The 21733-nt window shown below is 36.6% G+C and overlaps 1 protein-coding gene across 1 annotated transcript; it reads right to left on the reverse strand.

The window, feature by feature from the left end:
- Positions 1 to 1098: 1098 nt before the first annotated feature.
- On the reverse strand, positions 1099 to 2292 carry LOC131635495 (F-box/kelch-repeat protein At3g23880-like). The gene has a single exon (XM_058906115.1). It carries the CDS (start codon positions 2290 to 2292, stop codon positions 1099 to 1101), a length of 1194 nt encoding a protein of 397 aa, XP_058762098.1.
- Between the last annotated feature and the right edge of the window lie 19441 nt (positions 2293 to 21733).

Raw genomic sequence — 21733 nt, forward strand, 5'->3', positions numbered from 1 at the left:
CGCTTTGAAATATTTCTTCTTCTCTTCTTTATGCGTTGCTTGCTAGGCATCTGTTGCACCTCCGACAAGAGGGTTCATCCCGTTCTTGATCACTTCAAGAACATCTTGGTAGCCAAGCAACACTTTCATTTTTTTTGCACCATTTGTCGTAATTCTTCGCATTAAGAACGAGTAGGTTTGTACGGATTCTTTTATTGGAGACAAAATTCATGTTGCACACAAGGTGTTTGGTGGATCAAACCAGACTCAAGATGCTATATGTTAGAACTTAGAATCAATTGGTTGGTAAAAATAGAGGGTTTGAATGTGGAGAGTGAGAGGGAGAGTGAGAGAGAATTTTTTATTAACATTGACAACAATACCTCCAAATTATTTATATGTTTACAAGTGGATTGAGATACAAACAACAAACCTAATAACTAAAAGTTGAAAAATTTACCGCGGCTACAAAACAGAAAAATACTAATAGTGTTACTCACACTCGTAACCGATTACAATCCCGTAGTATCGGATTACATTACTTGAATTATAGTTTTTTACTTTAACAAAAATTTTCTTGAAACAATCTCATCTTTGGAAATTTGGAGTTTGCGAAAACATTTCATCCTTGGAAATTTGGAGTTTGGACTAAACATTAATCTGCTAATAAATTTTCTAGAAAAATCTTAGCTAAAGAAAAAAGCTTATGAAAATATAACAAAGAAGAGAAGCCACAAGCATTAAGTCCTAATTAGATAGAAAAGAAGCCAAGCTGAATCTTCATATGCTATATAATGCTAAATCATTCGGCAATAACTTAATTGTATATAAAAAGAAACTTCTGAAATATGAAAACATTTGCATAAACTGATATATATATAAATTAGTATTTCTAATGTATAGATTCTATTAAGGAAATATAACTGATTGTCTCATCCATGCATCATCGTCCTATGATATCAAGTGCTTCTCCAACCATAGCTCCGTTTCCAATTTCACCAAGATATGCTGCTCATCAAAAGTAACCTATTAGACTACCACAACAAAAATAATATGCAAAGTTGCAAACACCATTAATTAAATAAGTTATAACCATAGGTGAGAAACTTACTTTCAATCTCAACAAACCGTAACCAAGCTTTCTACATAAACATTTACATGACAGAACCAGTACCCACCGCCATTAATTATAACTTCCTCTACTTTTTTATCTCTCAAATTATATATCACTGGATCATGCGAACAATCACTTACAAATACCACCATATCACCCTTTTTATAAAGGCAAGCCATTCGAAAACTTTCATCTCTGAAATCCATGGGAAGGATTTGATAACTAATCTTAAATAATCGAGTCCAAGATTCCCGAATTCCATACTCTTTCATCTGCCATAAAACAAATTCATGTTTCTCTTGGTGAGAAAAACAAAGACATCCCATCAAAACACTAATAACTGGCTGCATCTGTGGCACCTCAACTAAACCTTGTGGCACAAGCAACACTTTGTATGTCTCAGTCGAAAGATCAAGTGAAATAATCACAATTTGCTCAACATGAGTAATATCCGTGCATCGATAAAAAGAAAAGAAATAGTCATTAATAGCCAACCAATTAAAAGTGTTACTCAAATGCACACCATTCTTAGGAAAAGTTTCACTGGAATACCCCTCCCAACTAAGAGGCACCACCGGAAAACTTTGAATATTTCTCCAAACATTATCACCCGAAATAAAAACTTTAACCTCACTTTCCGCACAAGCCTCAATATGATAAGCCACAACCTTATAACTTTTTTTTGAATCATCATAACCAAATGCGAAATGAAAAGACTTCATATCATGGATATGACGAATGGAAGCAAAATTTTCGGGTTTATTTCTCGTGGAAGGATTCCACAAATGGATTGAGTATTCCATATACTCAACAGATGATTCTTTATACCCGAAAGTTGATACTTTGTAGAGAGATTTACTATACAAACAGATCAATCCGTTGCAAGTTCCAACAACGGAATAATCGCCGTCATTCAAACAACGAAGATTGTTTCTGTGAATAGTGATGGATGGATTTTCGTGTAGATCATACAAGGGGAATGGTACGATAATCAAATCTCTGGTATCCCTCCATACTTCAATGAGATGTTGTTTTTGTGATGACTTGTTAAGATGCTTATCAATGAAGGTTGGATCGGAGATGAGAGTGTTCCATAACTTGTTCACGCATTTGAATCTCGATACAGTTTTAACTGGAAGCAAGGATAGGATTTCAGCTACGAGTTCCTCAGGAATGAATACCAATGGAGAAATATCCATGAGAACAAAGCACAAACCCTAACACAAATGGTTTTAGGGTTTCTAAGTTGTGAAAAAGTAACATTATATAAGAGAAACTCCATCACTCAATTAGAATCTGAACAAATTTGATAATAAGGATTCTAAAATCTTAAATTTCCAAAAGTCTACATATTTGAATTTAATTTCTTTCCGTGTTTATCCGTTTGGAATATTTTATTACAACTTTCCTATTTATGCGTTAATATATTTTATAAGTTTCCTAATATAATTGTCAAAAAAAGATTACTAATATAATAATAATATTTGTTATAATAAATTTGTAATTTATTTCAATCCCTAAAAATATTTATGTAACTTTTTTCTTCTTAATTAACATTTTTTAATAATTAGATCTAGTTTTGAATATTTTGTAAAACAATTCTAGAATAAATAAGTATAAATTTTATTTAATAATAATGTAAATAAAAAAAATTAGAGAGAAACAAATTGTATTTTGATTTTTTGGTCTTAGTAAATTTGGACTAAAATGATTTTTTTTTAGTAAACAAGATATTATATAACCGGAGAACTAAGGGTTCTCCAACCTGTTTACAAAAGGAACGACTAAAACGCCAAAACAAAGAAATTACACCCCAAATATAATTACGATAAGAACCTTAGAGGTTCTTTGACAAAATCGTAAAAGGAATAGTTGGAGTGTGTAATTTCTCTGCAAAAAGACCACTTCCAAGCCAAAATTTTGATGTTCCAAGCTAAATCATCAAAATTCCAAACCTCTTCCCTAAAACCAACCCCATTCCTACCTAACCAAATAGCCCAAGTCGTTGCCAACCAAATAATGTCTACTTTCTTTACATCTACCTTCTTTGATATACAAAAGGAGTGCCAATCCATAAAACTCGACAAGCTCTCTTTTTCCTCTATCCCACTCTTTCCAATCCACCCCGCTATATTCCTCCAAATATTCTTTACAAAAGAACAAGCAAAAAAAAGAATGGTCTCTATTTTCCAAATCCCTCATACAAAAGGAACACTTTAAGTTATCAAGAGAGAAAGGAATACCACGAAGCACCAAAAGGTCTTTTGTTGGAAGCCTATTGGCAAGGAGCCTCCAAGCAAAAGCTTTTATCTTGAAAGGGACATTCGACTTCCAAACCAACCCCTTCGCCTCATGAAATCTACAAAGAGGACCAAACGGAGCACGCATACTAGCATACTCCGTATAACACGATGCAACCGAAAAACCTTCACCACTATTGTGATTCCACTCCACTCCGTCGTTGTCTTCCCCCAAATCCCCAAAATCCACCAACAAATTCCTAATCTCCTCCCATTCGGTCAAGATAGCACCGTTGGACAACAAGTGCTCCGCTATACCAAGATCCCCCACAACCATTTACCGTCCACCCAACCCCGCATCGCGGCTACCGCCACCCCTTTCAACGCCGACGCCTCATAAAGGACCGGAAAGTCGACCTTCAAAACCCTCCCGTTCAACCACACCGCCTCCCAAAAAGGTGTTCGAAACCCATTATGAGTTGAAAACCTACACAAAGAAACAAACGGGTCAAGAAAAAAATCGGTCCCAATTTTCAAGATATCCTTCCACCAAAAAGATGCCCTCCTCACATCTTTAACATCTACCACCCCTCCCAACATCTTCACCGAAAGATCACCATAACGAGATTTTAAGATTTTGTAACAAAGAGAATCCGCCCCTTGAATAATCTTTCACCTCCACTTGCTCAAAAGTGCCACATTAAAATCTTTTATATTTTTCACTCCTAATCCCCCCTTCTCCAACGGTTGAGTGACATCGTTCCAACTAATCCAATGAATACACCTTTTCTCATTCCCTCCTCCCCAAAGAAAATTACTTTGGATTTTTGTTATTTCCTTCACCCCCTTTTTGGGCATCATATAGAAAGACATAGTATAAACGCTTAGAGAGCTCAAAATGGACTTCAATAACGTAATTCTACCACCTATGTTGAGGAACCTATTTTTCCACCCCTCCAACCGATTTTTCATTTTGGAAATTAGCGGGCTCCACGTCTCGTATTTTCTCGGATTAAAACCCACCGGTATTCCAAGAAAAAAGAAGTTACTCTCTTCTACCTTACAAGCAAGAGAGTTAGAAGCGGCCTCCAAGAAACCTCTACCCACATTTATACCAATCAACTTGCTTTTATTATAATTGATTCCCAACCCCGACACTAGCTCAAAGGCCTTGAGAACCACTTTAATAGCCCACACTTGTTTCCAAGACCCTTTTCCTACCAACAAAGTGTCATCCGCAAATTGGAGAATATCCACTTCACAACTTCTTTGAAAATCGAAACTCTCAAAATCACCCATCTCCATAGATTTTCTAACCAATCCCGCAAGACCTTCCGCCACCAACACGAAAAGGAAAGGCGAGAGAGGATCACCTTGCCTTAGACCTTTGCCCACCTTAAATTCGGTAGTGGGTCTATGTTCATCCATTTCTTTAAACTTATTTTGAAAGTGATTCACAACCTCATCTTTAACCTCTTCCACCGAATCAAGCAAACGCCCCGAAGCAAGAATAGGACCAATATGATTCACTCTCCGTCTATCTTTCATCACCTTATGAAAGAAACCGCTATTAGCATCTCCCTCCTTTAACCATTTCAATCTCGACTTTTGAATTATCATATTCTCTATAATCCTCAAATTCCTCCAAAAACTAAAATTTGCTTCCCTTCTCCTCTCCACCACCTCGTTAAACGAGATGTCATCCACCTCTTCCAACTTTTCATCTCTGAGGTTTATGTCCCTAACACCTTCCTCTACTTCCAAGTCAAACCTCCCAAAAACCTCGCAATTCCACTTCTTTAAAATGGGTTTGAGAAGTTTTAACTTCTCCTTTAGAACATAATCTCCCCTCCCCTCCACTTCAAGGCTTTTCCATTCCTTCTCGACGAACGGAAAGAAAGAGTCCAAAGAAAACCATTCATTATTAAATTTGAATGGTTTCGGGCCCCAATCAACATTGTCCACCACCAACCAAATAGGATAATGGTCCGAGATGTCTCTAGATCCAATGAATTGACCGACCACCCCCCATCTATTCACCACCTCATTCGATAAAAGGAACCGGTCGATTCTACTCATGGACTTACCATCACCACTATACCACGAGAATTTCTTGCCCTTACAAGGAACATCCACCAAAGAGCTTTTGTGAATAAAATCGGCAAAAAGATCCACCTCGTTAAGATTTACCACCGCGGCCCTCCCCTTCCTTTCTCTACGGTTTTTGATCGCGTTGAAATCTCCTCCTATAATCCATTCCCCATCCTTAAATATCTCCTTTAAAGACAACAAATCCTCCCATAGTTTTCTCTTCTTTTCGAGGACACACGAAGATTACACATTTACAATGTAGTACCACAAATTATCACTCTTAACTATGATGCCCAAGTAACCTTCCCCTTTGAAACTATTCACCACTTCCACTTTGCCAACCCTCCAAAGAGTTAGCATACCCCCCGATCGACCATTTGAATTAGAAAAGGAAAAACCAATTTCCGGTCCGCTCCAAAAACTCTTACCAAAGGAATCCTTGAAATCTTTAATTTTTGTTTCTTGTAACAAAAAGATGTCCGCCTTCCCCTTATTAATTATAGAACTCACCTTCCTTCTCTTTAAAGCACTACCTCCTCCCCTAATATTCAAAGAGCCGATTATCATCGCAAAGTTTTTGAAGACTCCTTCTTATCAAAGATTCTCACACCACTATAATTCTCAAGTTTCTCAATCCTACTTGACAAATTATCCCTTCCCTCCGCCTCCGCAACCCCCAAAGCAACGATAGCCGCCCAAAGCTTTCCCCCCATATCCCCTTTTAGAAATTCCCATTGTCTACTGTTACACCTCCGAATATCCGATTCCTCCTTCTGAACACCATAAGTCTCCGGACTATCTCCATCGGAAGAATGAATAGAGTCCGAAGCGGCGCTAGGAACAAAATGAACCTGCGGCCCTTTCTTCCTCACCTTTTTAATCACAGCATTTTTCCTCTTACCTTGAGATTTCAAGACTACGCCCTTCTTGCCTCCATCCACCACTGTCCCTCCTTTGGTCACACCTACATCTGACAAACTTTTGTATTTCACTTTCTTGGTCTTATATTTACTCCCAGATCCCCTAAAGGAACAAGGTAAAGAAGGACCAACACTATCCTCATTTGCAAATTTTGAAAACTGCACCTCACCGTCTCCCAACACATTCTACCTCCTTCCCACTCCCTCACTGCCATTATCCTTCAATAAGAGGAGCGCTGAATCAAATGAACCCAAACTCCTGCTTCCATCTTTCCCGGCCGCCCTACTCGCCACCGAACCACTCTCATCCTTCGAAACCGACACAACCAAAGGCCTAGCAGTAGAATCAAACTCCTTCACCAAGTCGCTAACTGATGCCGATGGTTGGTTGAAGTCACTTCCCTCTGCATTATTAACATTCTTCCTCCCTGCGACACAAGGAACCAGACTAGGCGGATCCACCCTAGGAACACTCGCGGACAGAAAATTACCACAATCCGAGCCTTCATTGACACTCGGAGCTACACTATTAGGAACATATACCGGACTAATCGCTGGGTCTAAGGGACTGCAATGCAAGTTGTCAGTCCTTTCTAAAACCCCAACATCATCAAACAAATTCTCAGACCACACATCTTCGGATTCCGAAGAAACAGAAACAGAAGAATGGGATTTCTGCGTACCTGAAGAGTTTCGAATCGAACCAATAGCATCCTCCCTAAGCACAAGCTTGACCTCCTTCCCATCAATCTGTACCACCATGAACTTCTTCAACTCGTGAGATAATTTCACTCTCGCCATAAACCTTGCAGTGTCAAAGTTAGACCCAGCCGCCGTTGATTCATCCACGCAAACTAAAATGATTTTTGATAATGTTTCTAGAAAAATTTAACAGTATTTTGAATGTCAAGATATTTTTTATAGTTGTAATTTATTTATAATATATTAAATAAAAATATTAATTTTCACGTTAAAATTTCAGTCACATTTGTGCTAAATCATCGATATTCTTATGTGTCACTTCTAAAAACTCACATTCACTTCTAAATAGTCTAAACCACAATGTCATGTGTTTAAACCCAAAAAAAGCATAACTTTTATGTAACTTATGCATGATCGATATATCGTTGGTTCACTATAGAAAAGTTGGATTACGAAGTATAGTCAATATCTAATCATCCAAATCGTCCTTAATATGATGCCAAAAATGAATTATCTTTATTATTTAATTTATTATGTATTTTTATCGAATTAAACCAAAAAAGTAATGAAAATAAACATGTACCTAATTCATGGTTTTGTAAGTGGCTCTGATACCACTTAAGAGAATTGCGATACAAGACGCAATGGAAAACAAATTTTTTCTATTTTGTTGATCCTTAGGAATGATGAATGATCAGTGATAGAACAATTACCTCTTGTGGTGATTAACAACTCTGATGTAGATCCGAATGAATGATCACAAGCGATGAACAATGATCAACGCCTCTACTCAGTCCACATGTATAGTGTGTCTTCAATCTCAATGATAGCTACTACAAATGAAAACTTTGAGTGAGTGAGAAGTAGAGAAATTATGGTCATCGAGTTTCAGAAACCAAATTTCATCAAAAGTGTTTTTGCTTCTAAACAAGGGCTCAATTTATAGAACCACTTAAGTGCATCATATAATAATAATATTACTATTATTATTATTATATTATAATAACTATTAATTAAATAAACACATTATAATATATATTGTTCTATATTTATCTTAATTACATAGTACTTTACGGTGTTTCATAAATCTCTCAAGTACGTACCTTATAGTGTTTCTTATTTATTCTATCTCTCTCATCAACTGTCCTTAAGTATGTTATCTTGCAGGTTCTCGTGGCGTTGTCAATTGTATTAAATCAAATATTTAATATAATAAATAGTGAGCGGTATCTAGCAACACATCACTACTACTCAAGTCACGAAAATGTCATGTAATCTGACAAAAATCTTTTCGTGATAATATTATATATTGTGTACAATTACCTTTTTGCTCTCATGTCTATATTAAACACAAGACATAAATCGTGTCACCCTTGTCTAGTTCAATATTGGACTCTTAGACATTTATCTTGTTATGCAGGATGGACAAATTTCATCTAGGCCACTCATGTCCCTTGGCATGCTTTGTGGAGTATCATCAACCGTCTTTATGGTCATACAGTTACGGACAATATTTGATTAGCAATAAAGTACTTGACTTCACATCTAGGATCCATAGTGGTTTCAATTCGAAGGGTGGTATACATCACTACCACCATCAGAATAACGTATAACACTTTTGTATAATATTCTATGTAGTATTCTTAAAAAGGATCAATCTAATATAAATATTACTCATAATATCTTACATATGTTAAGACTTGATAACTCTTTATCCATGATCCATGATATGTGGTCATCATGCTATCTTCATAATAGTCTCAATATTTTAATATTATCCCACTTCACAATAAAGCTCGACTACAGATACTTTACGAATAACTAGATCTATGGCCCGTGCGTTTCACGGGTTTAATTAAAACATGTCTTTAAAATATTTTATAAATTTTAAAACATCAATTTAAGTAAATATGAACTTTCATAAATAATTTTTTAAATATAAATTTGTGTTCATATTTAGTATTAATTTATTATAGAAAATAATTTTTTTTAATCATTTATAGGTATTAAAATTATATAAATTTTTAAATATAGTGGTTTAGTGATAAAGAGAATGTCGATAGTCCAGGTAGAGATGTAGCGGTGCTGCATCCAGTATCTGTAAATGAGTCGGTTGTAAATTGCAGTTTGAATCCGGTGGTAGCTGCCAGAGAAGGAAAAAATGTTAAAGGTAAAATGTTTGGCTGAATGCAATGCAGTAGGTAGAAGTAAGAAGGGAGAAGTGAAAAAATCAAAGGAGAGTAATTTGGAATGTTTAGGTGTTGGCAGAGGGGAGGCGCTAGCAGGAAGGGGTAAGGATGTGGTTGTGGATAATAAAACTCAATATGGTCATCAAAATGAGGAGTCCGATATTTGTAGGAGTAATAAAAGACAATGGGCGTTTTTGGATGGTGATAGTGGCGATAAAATTTTATCGGCTATTGTGGCTTTGGGGGTGGTAGATGCGGAGGGAAGAAAAAAATTGGAAAGCCGGATAAATATTTTGGAGAATGGAGGAAAGGGGGTAAGGAAGGGGAAAAAAGTTGTTTACAATTATTATTGGGTCTTTAAATATTAGAGGAGGCGTTAGTGCGCTAAAGAGGAGGAGGATTGATGAGGTGATTAGGAGGGGAAAAGCGGAGATTTTTATGATCCAAGAGACGAAAATTACTTCTTTGAATGAGGAGGTGGCGAAGAGTTTTTGGGTTTCATCGGACATTGGATATTCTTTCTCGAATTCTTTGGGAAGGTCGGGCGGTTTGTTAATTTTGTGGAAGGCGGGAAAAATGGAGGTGGTGAATAGCTTCAAAGGAGAGGGTTTTTTAGGTATTAAAGTGTTGTGGAAGGGTGATTGCTATTATGTTGTGAATGTTTACTCGTCTTGTGACTTGGTTAAGAAGAGAATATTGTGGAATGAGCTTCTAAGATTGAAGGAGTCTTTTGTTGACGGGGAGTGGATTATAGGAGGGGATTTTAATGCGGTTAAAGATAGAAAGGAGAGGAAAGGGAGAACGGGGGTGGTGAATAATCTTGAAATGGGATTATTTTCGGAGTTCATTAACAAAAGTTTTTTGGTGGATGTTCCTTGTAAGGGGAAGAATTTTTCGTGGTACAGTGGTGATGGAAAATCTATGAGTAGAATTGATCGTTTCCTTGTGGTGGATAATGTGGTTAGTAGGTGGGGAGTGATCGTTCAATTGATTGGAGAGAGGGATATTTCCGATCATTGTCCTATATGGCTTGAGGTGGATAATTCTAATTGGAGTCCAAAACCGTTTAGATTCAATAATGAATGGTTTTCTTTTGATTCCTTCTTGCCTTTCGTGGAGAAGGAGTGGGCGAACATGAAAATTTATGGGAGAGGCGATTTTGTTCTTAAAGAAAAGCTTAGGCTTTTGAAGGATAAATTGAAGGTGTGGAATAGGGAGGTCTTCGGTAGATACGAGTTGGACATGGAAGAAGGTGTTAGGGATTTGAATTCGGTCGATGTTTGTTTGGAGACCATTTCCGAGGATCTTATTGAGGCTAATCTTGATTTAAGGAGGGAGGCGTCTAGTAAGATTTGGAGAAACTTGAGAATAAAAGAAAATATGCTCTTACAAAAAGCTAGTTTGAAATGGATGAAAGAGGGAGATGCAAATAGTGGTTTTTTTCACAAGGTAATGAAAGAGAAGAGAAGTTTTAATCACTTGGGACCTATTGTCACGGAGGAGGGAATGGCGGTTACGGTGGAGGAGGTGAGGGAAACGGTTTTTAAGCACTTTAAAGAGAAATTTGTGGAGATGGAGGAGAGTAGACCTTTGTTGGAAGGTGTTGATTTCAAGAGTATCGATGAGGAGGTGGCGGAGAGTCTTGAAAAACCGTTTCTTGAAGAGGAAATAAAGGAGGCGGTGTGGAGTTGCGGGGGTGATAAATGCCCGGGCCCGGACGGGTTTTCTTTTCTTTTTGTTAATAAATGTTGGAATTTCATAAAAGAGGATTTTGTGAGTTATTTCAAGTACTTCTATTCCGGCAATGTAATCTCAAAGGCTATTTCTTCCTCATTTCTGTCTTTGATCCCGAAGAAAAGTAACCCGCTATCTCTTGATAATTATAGACCCATATGTTTGGTCGGTTGCATGTACAAAGTGGTGGCCAAACTTTTGGCGGGGAGGTTTAAATGGGTCCTTGATTCGGTGATTTCTCCTTGTCAAAATGCTTTTGTTCCCGATAGATACCTTTTGGATGGAGTGTTGGTGGCTAATGAGGTGGTGGATTATGCGAGGACGGAAAGAAAAAATTGTGTGATGTTTAAAGTTGATTTTGAGAAGGCTTATGACAAAGTTAGTTGGAATTTTTTGAGGTATTTGTTGAAGAGAATGGGTTTTGGTAGGAGATGGATGGGTTGAATGGAATTGTTGGTTTTCAATAGTAACATGTCGGTGCTTGTTAATGGAAGTCCTACGAAAGATTTTGGTGTTTTTAAAGGCTTGAGACAAGGAGATCCTCTCTCTCCTTTTCTCTTTGTTTTGGTGGCGGAAGGTCTCGCGGGGTTGGTGAGGAAATCTATAGAAATTGGGGAATTCGAGAGCTTTAGAATTAAGAACACTTGTATGGTGGACATTCTCCAATTTGCGGATGACACTCTTTTGGTGGGGGAAGGATCTTGGAAGCAAATAAGGGCGATAAAGGGGGTGTTAAGAGCTTTTGAGATTGTGTCGGGCCTTGGTATCAACTTTCACAAAAGCAAATTAATTGGCATAAATACTAGGGACTCTTTTTTGGAAGCCGCGGCTTCTTTTCTCTCTTGCAAAGTGGAGGAAAGCAATTTTTATTTTCTTGGTATCCCGGTTGGTTTTGATCCTAGAAAGGAGTTGACTTGGAGGTCGTTGGTGTTGAATTTAAAGAAACGGTTAGGAAGTTGGAAACATCGTTTCTTAAATTTGGGTGGGAGAATTACGCTTTTGAAGTCCATTCTCACTTCTTTGGCTATTTTTACGATGTCGTTTTACAAGATGCCTTCGAAAGTGGTGAAAGAAGTTAATAGGATTCAAAGTAATTTTTTATGGGGAGGAGTGGAGGAGAGGAGGAAGATACATTGGGTTAGTTGGAGGAATGTGATTCTTCCTTTTGAGAAAGGGGGAATTGGGGTAAAAAATATATCGGTGTTTAATAATGCTCTTCTTTCGAAGTGGAGGTGGAGGATTTTGAATGGCCATGATTCTTTATGGTTAAGCGTTTTGAAAGCTCGGTACGGTGACTTAGTTTCCTTGGTGTACGGTAAGTTCGACTCAAAAGTTTCTTCGTTTTCATCTTCTTCATCTTTTTCTTCTTTATGGTGGAGGGACCTTTTGAAATTGGGGAGGACTTCTTGTTGGGATCCTATTGTTGAGGGATGTAGGTGGGTGGTAAAAAAAAGGTTATAACACGCCTTTTTGGGAAGCCAAATGGTGGAGAGGCCTTATTTTGTGTGATGAGTTTCCGGATTTATATGAGGCTACGCTTTTGAAAGGGGTTTCGGTTGCTACCATGGGAGGGTGGTTTGAGGGTAGATGGACATGGGGTGATTTTGGGATTCCCGTGTGTGTGGGGGCGGAGTGGAATGTTATGGAGGGGCTTGTTCGGTTGAGAGGTGTGTTGGCCGAATTTGGTGGTGTGGGGGAGGGGAGAGATGAGGTGTCTTGGGCTTTATCCGAAGATGGTATTTTTTCGGTATCTTCTTGTTACTCTTTTTTGGGTAGAGAATTTATTCCGAGTGGGCCGCCAAACAAACATGATGGGGTGTTTGGGCTTGTTTGGAAGGCGGAGGTGCCTTTCAAAATCAAGTTTGGGTGGAGATTTCTTCTTGATAGGATTCCTACTAAAGATTGCTTGGTGTATAGAGGAATTAATATACCGGTAGATAATTTAAAGTGTTGCTTTTGTGGATATGAAATAGAAAGTAGAAACCATTCTTTTTTTGGTTGTTGGGTTGTAAAAGCTATTTGGAATGAGATAGCTCTTTGGGTGGGAAAAGAGGGGGATGTGGAGGAAGGGTGCTTGCCGAATTTTATGGAGTGGAATTGTTTCTTACGGGATAAAAAGGTTAGGAATAGCAAGGCGGATGTCGTTTGGTTAGCTACTATATGGACGATATGGTTGGTCCGTAATGGTGTGTGCTTCCGTGACGAAGGTTGGAATTTTAACGACATGGTGTGGAATATAAAGTATATGGTTTGGAAATGGTCTTTTTGCGGGAAAATTACTTACTCCAATTATTCGTTTTATGAGTTTCTAAAAGATCCGCTTCTTTTTCTCTCATAAGTATATTTGGTTGTAATTTTCCTTTTTTTGTTCGGGTTATCCCGTTTCTTGTGTAATTGGGTTGGAGAACCCTTAGTTCTCCGTTATTAATATATCTTGCTTACAAAAAAAAAAATTATAATGTTAAAGATATTGAGTTTAATTTTTTCTGTTCAATTAGTAAAAGAGACATTTTTTCAATTTTTAAAAATAACTAAAAGTAAAAATAATTTAAGATGGTTTTTTAATATTCAGTCAATTTTAAATATCATATCATATTTTATTTTAATAGTGCTATCCTATGATATTTTATTCACATATGGTTGAATATTTTTATATCATTTATATTTATTTTTTATATGATTTGTAAATAACAACTCATTTATATTATAGTATTTTTTATTACTCACTCAGTCACTCATCCCATAATACATAGTTTTTTAAGTTTAAAAATATACTTATTCGATTATATTTTCACTAATATTCTTTTTATGAATTTTTTTAATCGTCATTTTTCTATACATTTTTAGTAGTTATATATTTTTTATCGTTATTTTTCTATATATTTTCAACCGTTACATTTATCTTTTACTTTTTTATATTAAATTTTAAGTTTATCAAATATATTTTAAGTGTCACTCTCGAGACTATTGTTGGTAAATAAATTATTTTGAATTTTTAATGGTCTCTATTCAAATGCACCCTCAACTGACATTGAATTGAATAAAATAACTCTTCAATTTTATGAATGAAAAGTTTATTAGTTGAAATTTTTAGTTTTGATATCTAAATCAACCATAATATTAATAATTTAGAAGTTACAAATTTACAATATATTAATTTATTAATCACTCAAGTGTAAAAAAAAAATCATAAAAATAAAATTGAGAGAAACTTCAAGGTTAAGATTTTTTTTATTAGTTGAATATTTATTTTAAAATAAGATAAATATTTCATTTAAGTTTATTTTATTTACTATGATTTGATTTATGCTCAATAAAAAATAAAAAATTATTCAACTTATTTTATTCGTTAATAGATAATATTATTTTGTAATATTTAAATATTACTTTTCATTCTTAACTATAAGCAATTCATTTTTAAATATTCTAACTGTTCAAATCACTTGTAAGGTGTAATTAAAATGATGAATGAAAAGAAAGACAATAAAAAAAATTCTTAAAATTTCATATCTTTTTTATTTTTCCGGTTAATTATAGTAAGGAGAAAGTAAATAAAAATAATATAGTAATTGTTCATATCACATATATGACATAATAAGAATGAACAATGGAAAAGATAGGAAAAAGAAAAATCTTCAAAATTACATTCCTTTCTTGGTCTTCCGAAATAAACTCAAACAATATATTAGTGTTTACGGTGATTTCCGGTAAACAACCGCTAGTCCTCCGAACTATAAAGTATACTTTGGTTACTCGCAGGATCGACTAGATTGACCCTAGGACATAGTCAAACAATTGTTTTTTGATATGATTTGATTCATGCTTGTTTGTTCTGGCTTCGAGAAAACTTGTTTATGATATGATCATGTGAATGTTTACTTAAAAACAACACTTTTTATACACATAAGTATGTCTTTCGACGAAGAAATATAAATAAAAGCGTATAAACTGCAGAAATGTAAAGTGCAGGAATGTAACGTGCAAGAATGTAAAATGCAGAAATATAAAGTGCTTCGAAATGAAAGTTAGACGAAATAAAGAAGTGCAGGAATGTAAATAACAGGAAGTAAATGAAAGCAGTAATAATGAAAAGATGCTTGAATAAAGAAAAAATACAAATGTATTAAACTGGTGTTGGTGTCATATGTACATTTCTCAGCGAACTCGTTCTCTAAACACTTGATACTTGAGTGGTTTGTGAGTGATTTGTACAAAATGAACACAAGAAATCCTAACATTAAGACCCTTATTTATACTACATTCGACCCTAACGGTCCTACACAAATCTGATGCCATGTTGCCCACAAGAATCCCTGGGATGCCATCTGTCTTTGTGCAGTTACACAAACTACTTCGAAATTCAAATCCTCCCGCCTGAATCCTCTTTCGATGCATGGCAACGTGATCAGAATTGAGAATACCACGAAAACACGTTAAGCTTCAGTACTTTACGTATTTCGCAAAAAACGTTTAAGTCGTTAAAGATAATCTTCTTCGAATTAGCTCCAAGTTTAACCAACTTTACTCCAACTCAAACCAACATTCTCGAAACATGGCCATCAGTAGCAATTTTTAAACTCAGAAATGGTCACCAGTAACCATCTTCCTTCGAATTGTAACTCTTCAAAGGATATTCTTTCTAAACGAAATCTTCATCTAACAAATTTCCCCCAATAAATGCCTGTTTCGAAAACAAGAGTGTCATACCCCAAAATTTGCCCATACTATTTCTCTCCTTCAAATTTAAATCAAGACACAGGGCTCAAAAGGCATCCCTCCTAAAGAATGCCTCTGAACTAGGGTTTTGATCTTCTCAAAGAGAAATCAACTTTTGATACCTCAAGGGGACTCCATGGTCTCTCATGTGATTTAAAGAACCTTTGTGCCAAGTTTCAAGTCCTGATTCAAAGGATCGCTTAGTCAATGGCCCAAACGATTGATAATCGACTAGTTGACCTAAATGTCAAACCATGGTCAAACCACAGTCAAAATTCCTGATTTTTGGTCCATAACTTTATTTTGAAGTATCACTCCTTATTTGATCAAGGATTGATCATGACTCATCAAGGAAAGTTCAGAAATCAACAAAATTCAAGTTTCTAAATTAGGGTTTTGTATAGGAAAAGTCAACTGAACTTTGACCAGCCATAACTTTCACATGGAACATCAGAAATTTCCCATCCAAAGCTCATGTTGAAGGAAATTGAATTCTCTACAACTTTGTCTCTCACATGCCAAATCCAAAAATGCTTCATTGGGAAGATATAAGCCAAAACATTACAGGTCCTTCTAGAAGATCGCAAAAAAGTCATCTTTTTGTAAAGAAGTGTACACGAACATGGAAAACTGAATTGAGATGAAACCAAAAGGAGATTTTAGAAGACTCTTTAAGCTTTCTAAAAAAATCCTAAAACATGTTCATATGATAAAAATTGAAGGAGATACAAGTTGCACAAGTTGGACATTTTTGAAGAAATGCATGAATGAAAATATTTGTCAAAATCAATTTTTTTTCCAAATGGGCCAAATTTCTTTTGATCCAAACTTGATCCATAGACCATCCACGAACCATAGTCCCTTATGTACATTTTTATTTTTCTTATTTGTTTTTCTTTTGAATTTAATCACTTAAATTCAATTTAAATTGAATCAAATAATGAAAATAATCAAAGATTTGCATGGGATTATATTTCTATCAAATATTGAGAAATATATGGAGATCGAATCAATGGAATTTCGTGGAGAGAGAAAGGAGCAAGATTTGTTGCAAAATTAGAAAGTTTCATATGATTTTTGAATCAAATCTCCTTTATTGCCAATCAAGGATCTCCACACAATTTGATAACCCTAAAACATTCCTCTATATATATAGAGCAAAGTCAGATGCAGAGGGGACGTTTTTGAACAACCAAAAATTTGGATTCTATCGTTGCAAATATTCAAAGAATTAGGGCAAGCGAGAACGCTCGTAGCAGCCGGTTTCAATCAATCCCAAGGGCTGAAACGTCTTCCTGAGATAGCACCCAGCGAGAGCACGCCATTAAACAAGGCTCACGTGACCCGTAACGTTGCCTCTCTCCTTTTATCCTCATAAACATTTGATTTCATATATCATGCATATTAGTTTATTATAATGAAATCTAACTACGTGTTGGTGATATTTAGGACGTTTTAAGTTCATTTGAATCATCGTTTCTGAGTTTTCGCGCAGGGGTACGAAAACACCATTAGTGAAGCTCTAAGGTTCAACTGATTCGTATCGTTACTTGTGGGTGTTTTCGTGACAAACGGACATCACTGATGAACTCAGGGTATCTTAATTAAGTGATCTGGGCGTTCATATGTTTTGGCTAACGTTATTTTGTTGAGGTTTTGAATTTGTGCAGGATCCGAAGAAGAATCCGCAGGTGAATCCGTACCTGATTCCGCAGGTAATTCTGCAAGGCCATGCGAAGAAGATGATCAACAGTGGTGGAGACTCGTTGACCCCACACGCACGATTGCCATTGGATGGTCAAGAAGCAATTCCTCTCTCCACGCGCGTGTACGATTCCCATTGGCTGGTCAAAAAGCATTCGTTCTCTCTCCATTCTAATTGGCCCGCGCGTAAACCAAAGGGGGCCCATCTGACTGTCTCTTTGACTTATCCATTACTTTAAATGTTTCGTATTTCTTTTTAATAAGACATTATACTAACAAATATTAGTTGCAGACTAGTTGGCAAAGGCAAGTGGAAGGAGTTCTTGTGGTCCTGGGTTCGAGCTTGTCCCAGGTCAGTTACTTTTTAATAAATACTCACGTCCAGATCCCATGCCCACGTCTTCACGAAGCCATACGATGCACCACCACTCGTTGGCCATTGGATCTCCTACTCTTCCGGATCTGAGGTTCAGGAGGCGTTGCTCCACCGTACACCTTCATCAAGCTGCCACACAAGAACAGAGCTAAGTGCTTCTCTCTTTTTTTATTTTATTTTTAATTTCTTTTAAATTACATAACTCTTTTCTCTATTTTATTTTCTTTTTCTTATTAAATTATTTTTCTAAAACTTTTATTTACTAAATAATGTAATTTTATGATTATTTACATTTTATCGGAAATTCGACTTTTTGTCATTTTATCAAAAATTATTTTAAGCAATAAAAGTTATTATTATTGTACATGTTTTTTTAATTAATTAATTAGATTGAAAATTAATAATCAGTTTTAGGTTTGTTAACCTCGATTTATTTATAAACCTTAGAATCCTCTGGTAGGTGTTTTCCATTAACGCATTTTTAAGGCTTATAAACCTTGTGGGTCACAACAAGTTTTTTTTTTAGGGTTTATACAATTAAGGTTTGTAGATCATTCATACACTAAATTTTCTTTTCCTTTTGCAATTTTTTAGGGTTATCATCAGAATCCTTCGATTACGCCCCACGCCAATCATAAAGCTAAGTTTTGATCCCTTTTTTTATTTAAATTATTTTTACCTTTTATTTTGATTTTTGCCTTATGGTTTAAATTACTTACAACTGTCAATGAATTACTCATACACTTACCGCTGTCATTTTTTTTTTCTCTCAGATGATCAGGGTCAATCAAAGGTTCGAGGAAAAGGTTCGAGGAAGATCAAGGCTGAAGACCGCAATTTAATTTTGTGTTTTAATCTCCCCTATTCCTGCAGGTGTTTATTGTAATAGTGTAGGATTTTTATCTTTCCGCCTTTAATTTCCGTATGATTTTAACTGCGTGGTTAGTAATCTTAGGGAGTGCAAGCCTTTAACAGAAGTAGATAACTAATTACAAGATAAAATATCTGAATTAACCACCTGATTGTGCCACACACGCACCTTTAGGGTAATCCCTCTGGTTGCCTTGTTGCCTTGCTTATGCTGCCTTCTCGATCAAATAGTCAAGTCCCTTCGAGCGTAGGGATACCTTAGCATATGCTGCTTACGAATTCAAATCATCATAGTCCCTCGGAATAAAAGATCATAGTCCCTTCGAGTTGCCTACGAACAGAATGATCTCGTCCCTCGATGTTGCCTCGATTAAATGGTGATAGTCCCTTCGAATGCTAAGGTATCCTTACTGTTGGCTAAATGACTATTATATCCTTCCCTTAGACTACATGCCCTCTTTATGGTAGGGACAGTCTTGTGGCGAACGATTATTCTCGATGATCTGCACATCCAATTGAAAGACTTCCTGCCCTCTCATGGTATGGATAGATCCTTTCGCCCGAAAGACTTAAAGAACAAGAAAGACAACTTAGGGTATGTAGTTCTTAATTTCTTGCTCACACATTCGAAATCAAAATACTTTTCACACCTCCTTTTCAAATACTTTCAAAACAAGGTTACGCTTATTTACAAGCTAAAGTCCTTAACGAAATATTTTTACTATTCACACACGACACTTTTCAAGTAATTCAAACAAACAAGTGAGCTAAAGCAATTAAGAGCCCATGGATAACCATGGATGCAAAGGGTGCCTTACACCTTCCCTTTGTATAACTTACCCCCCGAACTCAAAATCTTTCAAAGGTCTTTCCTGTTCTTTTTGCCTTTCCAATTGGATAAAATAAAAGTCGGTGGCGACTCTTGCTTAACCGCGACATTTCAAAATAAAGTCAGTTCACCGTATTACAGAACTGGCGACTCTGCTGGGGATGCTTTCGAATAAAAGAGGGGTTACCTTAAAGTTTAGGATCACTTAATGTTTGCTTTTCTTGCTTTACTTTTCAAGGTTGTTTTGGGTATTGAATGGAAGATGAATCCTATACCCGGATTCGAGTGCACCTTAAGATAGGAGCGGCATAGTCATGGCGACCTCCCTTGTGTATGCTTGGGATTGGTCAATATGAGAGTTCACGCTTAAGTTAGGCCTCTATGGGTGTTCGCATGCCTCTTTTGCATGAGAGAGGTTCGTGTGGATATCTGTAGGTGAGTCGGAGCTTAAGGACCTTTAGTCACCTTTAACCCATCTTGGCTTTTAGGAACGTAGTGGGGGGACTACTCTTGATGCATGTTAAGGGCATAGTCGCTACCCGATACTACAACTCAGATAGGTTCTCTCTCAAAGTATCATTGCGTGGTATGCATGTACCATGTTCGAGGGTGCTTTGGAGGGGCTGACGATATTGAGTAACTTGGTAGAACCCGTTGCTGATATCATCCTTATCCTTAGAAGTACCTTTGGGGAGGGGTAGTCACCTGGTCATACTCCATGCAAGCCTTTAAACTTAAGGACTGTTGTGTGACTTGTTTGTTATCTAACCTTCTATTTCCTTGCAGGATTTGCTTGTAGGACAATTCGTCCTCACTACCTTATGCTTTAACCTGTTATCTCCTTGCAGGATTTGCTTGTAGGACAATTCGTCCTCACTACCTTATGCTTTAACCTTTTATCTCCTTGCAGGATTTGCTTGTAGGACATTTCGTCCTCATTACCTTATGCTTTAACTTTCTATTTCCTTGCAGGATTTGCCTGTAGGACAATTTGACCTTATGCGTTACTTAATGCATTGCATCTGCATGACATCATAACATCATAACATCACATGTAAACTAACCCTTTCAAGGATCTTAGGGATTTAGGGCGCACAATTTCATGTGCTCTTATCAAGGACGAAATTCCTATCTAGGGGCAAAAGGATTTATTTTCCTTTGGCCATATGTCTTCCAACTCAAAGACACCGTACCTATCAAGGGGCAAAAGGATATATTTTCCTTTGGCCATATATCTTCCAACTCAAAGACACAGTACCTATCAAGGGGCAAGAGGATTCACTTTTCTCTAGCCAAATACTTTCAAATTTAGAGGTATCCCGAATCAGAGGCGATGACCCACTGGATATGGTGAGCTTGATTCCCATAGAAGAACCTCCAAGAATCAGAATTCTCCAGACAAAGACGCGACCAAACTATTTTCTAATGTTGCTAACTAAATTCCTAAAGATCCTTGAAAAGATTGCATTTGCATTCATAACATCACATAAAGCTAACTTTTCCTTTCAGGTCGACCAACTGGTCAGAAAAATACCATCAACAAATCAATCCCAATCAGATGAACATTCTGGAAGCTTGACCCCCAGACTTCTGAAACATTCCAATCAGATATACATTCCGGAAGCTCGAACCCCGGAAATTCTGAAAGTTCCAATCAGATGAACATTCTGGAAGCTTGACCCCCAGACTTCTGAAACATTCCAATCAGATATACATTACTTCTGAAACATTCCAATCAGATACACATTCCGGAAGCTCGAACCCCGGATACTCGGAATCTCTACACCAGTTCCACAACAACGACGCAAGCCAGATGCACCTAAGCGTCAATTCACCAAAATCAATATGACGTCGGCTCAAACATTACAACATCTGTTGAAGATCAGATTGATTACTCTGAGGGATGCTCCTAAAAATTCTAACACCTCTGGCTATAAACTCAATGCGAGGTGCGCGTACTATTCCAACATTCCTGGACATTACAAAAACAATTACCGAACATTAAAGAATAAGGTTCAAGATCTGATCGATGACGGGGAAATCAAATTAAACCCTCCTGAAAACTCCTATGGTGATCACCGCTCCTATGCCTAGTCATGGCAAGACTAATTGACGTCTAGACGGACGAACTTTTGGATCATTAGATCTACTTTCATCTGCAAGTTTCTTTTCTGTTTGTTTAAACATTTGACTCATGATAGACATCATCTGTTTTAATAATCATCATCAGTGCATTGCATATGTTTGTCTTGAATAAATTATTTCGCTA

The sequence above is a fragment of the Vicia villosa genome, unplaced genomic scaffold (assembly GCF_029867415.1).
Source record: "Vicia villosa cultivar HV-30 ecotype Madison, WI unplaced genomic scaffold, Vvil1.0 ctg.001502F_1_1, whole genome shotgun sequence".
NCBI lineage: Eukaryota > Viridiplantae > Streptophyta > Magnoliopsida > Fabales > Fabaceae > Vicia > Vicia villosa.